Source organism: Protopterus annectens, chromosome 9.part0 (genome assembly GCF_019279795.1).
Source record: "Protopterus annectens isolate FY-2018-M chromosome 9.part0, PAN1.0, whole genome shotgun sequence".
Taxonomy (NCBI): domain Eukaryota; kingdom Metazoa; phylum Chordata; order Ceratodontiformes; family Protopteridae; genus Protopterus; species Protopterus annectens.
In genome coordinates this window covers 1,468,660,320-1,468,667,819 of record NC_056743.1, presented here as the reverse complement: position 1 = coordinate 1,468,667,819, position 7,500 = coordinate 1,468,660,320, and the positions used below count along the sequence as shown (strand labels likewise).

General features: G+C 32.9%; 1 protein-coding gene across 1 annotated transcript in view; it reads right to left on the bottom strand.

Annotated features, from left to right (window-relative positions):
• The window catches only part of LOC122812122 (adhesion G protein-coupled receptor E3-like), a 328,040-nt gene extending 327,417 nt beyond the window's left edge, over positions 1 to 623 (bottom strand). Inside the window, exon 1 of the mRNA XM_044084411.1 lies at positions 482 to 623. Coding sequence (XP_043940346.1) covers positions 482 to 551 — 70 coding nt within the window. The 5' untranslated portion in view covers positions 552 to 623. The remainder of the gene's footprint in view (positions 1 to 481) is intronic.
• Positions 624 to 7,500: the final 6,877 nt, after the last annotated feature.

Below are 7,500 nucleotides of genomic sequence, written 5' to 3'. Positions count from 1 at the left end.
GTCTAAGCACAAGTGACTACTTACATTGAGAGTAAGTCTTTTGGAATCTAGGCCTTCCACCAAAGTATGTCACTTACAATGACAGCAATTTTTTTTTTTAATCAGACTGACTTACACTGAGAGTAGCACTTTTGGAATCTGGCCCAATATATGTGAAAAAGAACATCAACAACAAATTCATTGGCAAGGAGCATTGTTATATTTGTGAACTTGTAAAAATGTTGACTTTTATTTGTGTGTGTGTGTGTGTGTGTGCGTGTATGATTGTTTATTCTACAATATGTCATGACCTCTAAAAACAATAAAATGTTTCTATTTAGGGGAAAAGAAAAACATAATCTGATTAGGAACAGATAAGAAAAGATGATAACCAGTTTTGTCTGCATGGTTCTTATTACTTTAAGGTAGTTACATGCACGACTGCTTACATTTTATTAACAAAATTGTTATAATAGTCAGAATTATATATGGTTACACTTACCGTTGCATCTCTCTTGTGTACTGTTTAAATTATCTGCCACTGTTTGAGTCCTAAATATAAATGTGCACATGCAATAATAACTTCCAACTGTGTTGTGACATTCTGCATTGCTAGGGCATGTGTTGCTTGCTCTACATTCATCATCATCTGAAATTATAGGAAAAGCATAAACAGAAAAGATAGTCTATAAAGGATATGTCTAGTCATTGTTCAAAAACCCTTTAATTTTCATGATACTTAAATTCTAACAATGGCAATAAAATACTGGAATGAAATATGGTGAAAAAAGTATTTAAATATCAATGCACTGCACTTTATGTATTTGTATATTATATAGACCATGCCAGTTAATTTCAAATTCTGATGAATCTACATAATGCAGTGTCTAAAATTCAAAGAATCTTATGAATTTAGAATACGTTGAAACTACAGTATACAACATCAAATTGTAACTTGTATATAGCATCATTTGCAATGCAAATTATCAAAGAAATGGTACAGGTCTGCCACTTGGGAAATTCTAGGGCTTCAAAAATGACATTATGATATACTTATAAGTCACTAAGATGGACAATTTCACGTAACAGTTGGAGAAAAAACAGCTGTTCTTGTCCACCCAAAATTTACTCTTACCTTGGCAATGTCCATTAGTCCTTAGCTATCAAAGTCAATGTCAAGCTAGACAGTGTTTTTTTCAGCTCAATCTGTTACCTAGGTTACAGGTGATGTATAACAATTGAGTGAAACTAATACTTAGTTATTTTTTCATTGTACTGGTGATCAGTGTGACTCAGATAATACATGCAAAGTGTAAACTATATGTATCTTCCCAATCAAACACTTTGGCTACTGTGGTCTAAACTACTTGCAAATGTCATAGGTTTTTCCCATATGTAACTAGGGAAGTTAATTACAAATTATTAGCAAAGTTGTCTCCATATCACTATATTGCCCATATTGAAAAGCAAATGACTATAACACAAAAGAACTTCAGCTAAATATAACACAGCAAAACTATGGTCATTATATCTTGGTATTCATATGGAACACATTTGAATACACTAACAAAAAAATAAAACAGTCATATGACGAAAGCAAAATAAAAACTGCATTTTGATGCAGAGGCCCAGGGAAAAAAAAAAACGTGTTTAGAAAATTAACAAATAAACAAGCTTATACATATATATATATTATCTGATATCTCATGCTATCGTATAACATTTTTCTGTGATTCAAAACATAGAATCTCTAACATATTATTAATAAATTGCTGTATTTTGTAAAGCGAATGTGGCTATCGAGGAACAATGTGTCCATTTAAATCCTATCACTGTCTGTCTTTATTTAAATTAGAGCTTTTTATAACCTAATGCAAAATATAGGTTTAAAACATCACACTATAATTCTATCCCATTTAGACTTTGTTTCATTTTAATATTATGGGGAATGTCATATTAACAATGTTCAAGGGTTGTATTTTCATGATATTTTTCTAACTTATCCTTAATAATAATTACATGAGTTCCACTTCAAATCCCAAGTCGTCAATTCCCTGAAGTTATAAATCTCTGAACCTAACTTACAGGTCCACTTAAATACCCTTTTCAATGTTTTTTTTTTTTTTTTTCTTCAGAAGAGCATATCCAGATGTGGGAGGCTGTGCCCATGTATTGTCCTAATATAATCAGTAACATGATCACCCTGGCAGGGAAATGGGGATGAGAACACCAGGCAAATACAGTTAGTATTGGCATGAATCACCAGCAATGCTATGTAAAGGAGCCAGTATGAACATTAAGGAACTGAATGTATGTCACTTGATGTTCAAGGAATTGATGTTTTTGGAGCAGTAGTCCTGCAAATCATACTTCTTCAAAGGTAATAAATATAGTATTTAGGAAAATCAGTAAATATTATTGAAACATATTTTGTTATTTGACAAAGTGAAATGAAAATTAAACTAGGTCAGTTAATGTTCAAAGTTGTCAAAGCATGACCTGTGAAGGCTAATGTAAATGAACAGCCTCAATCTTGGTTGTAAAAAAGAAAGGACTTCACAGTAGAGTAAAACAAGTTTCTGTATCAGATTCCGCAGGTTTGTCAGAAAAATATATATATTTTAAGCTTTCTTTGCCTGTTACAGAGGTAGTTATTCATAAATGTGTATTTAGTATAATATTTGGAAACACAGCATCTGTTTAGATAGTGAAAAAAACAGATTTTGGGGAGATATTTCTGGCTATGTAAGACTTTTCAAATAGCAATACTACAAAAAAGACAACTACTATTAGACCCTTTCCTTGAGTAAAAATGAAATATTTACAATATATTTCAAAGTTAGTAAACACAATATTTAGGAAAACCTTAAATGTAATTGTCACATATCTTGTCATTTAAAAAAATTGTTTTTTAATTTCTGGATTCAGTTTTAAAACATTTATGAATTTTCTGGTGGTACTAACAAAATGATTAGATGCAATCTTTTGAAGTTCACACCTACAGAGCTTCTAAAATATTTGATAAAAGCAGATAAACTGAAATATGCTTTCCAAGGTCAAGTTAACCATAAAAATCTCCGATAATGCCTGATGCAAGATAAATCATATGTGAGGAACTTAAATTCCTTCTCATTTGTAATAATCATTTTCTATAATGGATCAACTTTAACAAGACCAAAGCATGCTCAATGGCAACTTTATTTTGATTAATAATCTTTCAGTTAGCACTGTGAGATATGTTACAAATAGCTAGTTTTGGGAGCCTTATTTCAGGATTACATAAGGCCATAAAACAGTTATTTTAAATAACTGACTCCAAACTATAGCCATTCAGAAATAGTTTCTTGAAATGAAGCATTTGTCTCAAATAAGAGTTAAGACAGACTGTGGAAAAAAATGATAGTTAAAATATCATGTATGTTTTATAAATAGGGAGATCCCAAAGTAAAAAATGCCACCTCTTATCAGACAGTGCCATTTTCTGTATAAGAACTTAACTGACTGATAAAGATGTAATTACAGATGAAACACCCAGGAAACCCATCTTCTCCAACCCCCTCACCTAAGTCTTCCTCAATCAAAACTGCCACTCTGTTGAACTCATTTTTCATTAACTCCATACAGAGCTTACTTAAACCTAATTCTAACTTTATCCCTGACACCTGTTCCCCACTTTCCCAAAGAACTCCTTTCTCCATTAAACCATTCCCCACTTCCAATATCTGATTACTTCTCAATAAACGTAAACCCTGCTCCCCCTCTGCCAATAACTTACCACCCCTCTATCTTAAGTTAGCAGTCTCCTCCATTGCCTATCCAGTCTCCATACTTATCAGTCATTCCATTTCAGGAAAGCCTGGTCACTGCCATCTAGAAAAAAGTATGTTATACCCCTACGCAAAGGAGGAAACTCCACTGACCCCTCTAATTTCAGGGTTATTGCTATACTATCCCCCTTTCTAAAATTCTTAAAAAGTATATACATAAACAGCTCATTTCTTATCTCACCCAGGAGAACCTCCTCACCCTCACACAACATGGTTTCTGAACTCATCACAGCACTACTACTGCACTTATATCTTTTACTCATTCTATTTCTACATCTCGTGGCAATAACAAATTAGTCTCATGCCTGTTCCTTGATGTCTCTTAAGCCTCTGACACTGTATCCCACAACCTCCTTCTCTCCAAACTAGCTTACCTCAATCTCTGTAACTCTACTCTCAGCTGGTTCTCTAGTTGCCTATCTGATCAACTACAATCTGTTAAATGGCTCAATGCTACTTCCCCTTTCATCTCCGTTCAAACTGAGGTTCCCCAAGGCTCTATTCTGGGACCCTTCTTATTCAACATTTTTACTAACAATCTGTACCAGTCCTGCCCACACTCCACTCTTATACAATATGCTGACAACTCACCTATTATCTCCACATCTGACAATCTTCTCATCTACTCACCCTCACTCAAGAATCTCTGCACTCTGTTGAAAAATGGCTCACTACCAATTAACTGCTGCTAAACCCTAACAAAACTAAACTCCTTCTCTTCCTTCCTAAATCTCTCCATCCCCTCAAACCATCCTTCTCTGTCTGCTCCCTAAATAACACTATTATCAAAGTTGAATCTCACAGTAAACTCATTGGGGTTTACGTAGATGATGAACTTAAATCTGACATCCACATCAATAATCGTATTAAAAAGACACACCAAAAACTTGGATTACTGTACAGGAACAAAACATTCTTACCTTCAGAATCATAATTGTCCTTAGCTCAAGCTTACGTACTCCCCACCATACTATACATCACCCCAATATTTACCCATCTCCAAAAGAACCTGACTATTAAACTTGAACTCACCTACAATAAAATAGCCAGATTCACCAGTAATCTCCCTTATTGATTACACCACTGTCTTTCATTAAAAAAACTTCCCTGGCTTGAATTTCAACACCAACTCCTCCTGCCACAGCTCCACCTGACCCACCCTGTCCTTCATCAAATCTTAGCTTATCCATCTTTGGCAAACCTTATCTCCCCCTATATTCCTAAGCATGACTGCATAGCTCTAATGAACTCTTGCTGCAAATTTCCAAACCCAGCAAATCTATTGGCAAAATAGCTTATAACCACTCAATCACCTCTGCTTGGAACAAACTTCCTCTCTACATATGCTCACTTAACAATACATCCAGCTTTAAAATAACATTAAAGGAATTTCTGCTTAACTCCTGGATCTGCTCCTGTAAAGAATCCACCTGAACATCACCTCCTTGCCTCTCCGTTAACCACTGTGATCCCCTCATCTTATTCCCATATGTATTGAGCAACATAACTATCTGATCGTACTTTTTTTACCACTAACTGCCCTCCAGTTAATTCACATGATCTTGTATTTCAGCTACTCCTCAGGAATGTGTCTTCTTTTTTTAGCTTAATAATGATAGGACTCTTAAGCTGACTTCCTTGTTTCATAACTTCTATTTAATCCATGTCATCATAATTATTGTATTATGTTCCTTTGATATTACTATGTATGTCTCAAATATTATATGAATTTTCTGTTTTGTTTTTAGCTATGTATAATGACAAAACATTCATTCTCCAATTGTTTAATTTCTCACTGTATTTCTAACTTTTTGTAATGGAGCTTTTCTCCTCGGGTCTCTGCTGAAAAGGGGCATGCTGCCCAGCCATCTAACCCCTGTTAACAAATGTCAAATAAATAAAGAAATAATACATAAATAATTTTAAATGCACAGTTCATATTGACTTTTGTGACCAGAGAAATATGTTCACTTTCTTCTAAGTTGCAGAAGAATACTTGTTTGCCATTTCACTTGATGAGTTCAGTGAAAAAAAACTCTATCCAATATTCAGTTTAGAGAATAAACAATTTTTTATAAGATCCTCTTGTAGTATCATTCATTGGCTCTTTTTATACTTTTAAATGTTACCCAAATTAATATTGTTTCAGTTCAGGGATGCTTATTTCCAGATGTTTTAATTTATTCCAAAGATCAGACCTCAAATAGAAGATGCAATAAAATTCAGATCTGTACTATTTGTACATATTGAAAACTATATATATGTTGAGGATATCATCAGCATGTATCTATATGTTAAAAATGTCTTAACTAGCCAGTTACACCCCTTAACATTCAGTTGTCTCTAGCTAGCTTAGGTTGACAAATAAAAAAGACTAAACACCATTCACCACTTAAATCTAACTCACCTACCCAAGTTTAACATTAATTATGTCTCGGAAACACTAATCAAAGAGGAATCTTACACACTTATCAGAATTCAGAAGTGTCAGCAGACTTGTCCAATGACTACAACAATTAATTAAACCAAATTAAACTTTTAAAACATATCCCTATCCAGAAATTGAATTAGAAAGTAAAAAATGTCCATTACTATATTGTAATATACTGTTTCAGTTGAGATGTTCATGATTAAAATTCTTGAACTCTGTGACATAATTTTGCAGCCAATATAAAATATGTTCCTTAAACCTATATTTTAAGATATTTCACATATCACATAAAATAGCTTTTTTTGTATTCCACGGTCATTAATTAACATAAATGTTTAAAGTTGATAGGATTAAGAAAATATCATCATCAGTTAAATACTACAAAAAAAGAGCTAACCAAATTTAGCATATAGCTTGAAAATGAAGAAAATCTTTCAATACAGTTAAGATAACTGCAATATCTATGGTAAGTGAGCTAGTAGTACATGGTTATATCATTATCAATCATCAATAGAGATTATTACATTTATCAAAGTAGTAAAGATATTTTGGAAAATGTACTGATGTTTTGGATACTCCTTCCATCCCACTCCTTCTCTCTCCATGTGTATATGTATATGTATATTTCTATCTCTATCTCTATCTCTATCTCTATCTCTATCTATATCTATATCTATATCTATATCTATATCTGTATCTATACAGGCTAATGATAAGTCATTGAATTTTACTGAGAAATATTTCCTGGAGTCAAAATGCCTGAAAACCAATTTTACTGAGACCATTTAACAGAATTCAAAATAGCTAAAACATGATAGAAGTTCAATCAAAGGTGAAGCTGTTATATCCAAAACATGAAAAAACAAAAACAGCTGAGTAGGAAAACCCATAACGTATTTAATATTCACAAAATGAAAACAATAAAATAACAAGTATCCAGTATCCAGTTAGCATTTTCATCTCTAACACTGAGACTTCTTCAGACAGAATAAATTCAGCATCATCAAGCATTTATATAATACCTAGTCATGTGATTAAAATAGTTTAGTGCTTTAACCCTTTGTGTTTCAGGTAAGCAACAAAATTTTCTCTGTTGTTCAATCCTGGTAGATAATAAACATTAAGTTTAACTTGCCATAAATATTCTTTCCACCCTAATTCTTCCTCAGCATCAAACTTATTGTCATACCTTGCAACATCATCTTAATACAATAAATTTAAAATCCACTTCATGTTTAGATGAAATATAATGCTTGCTTAAAC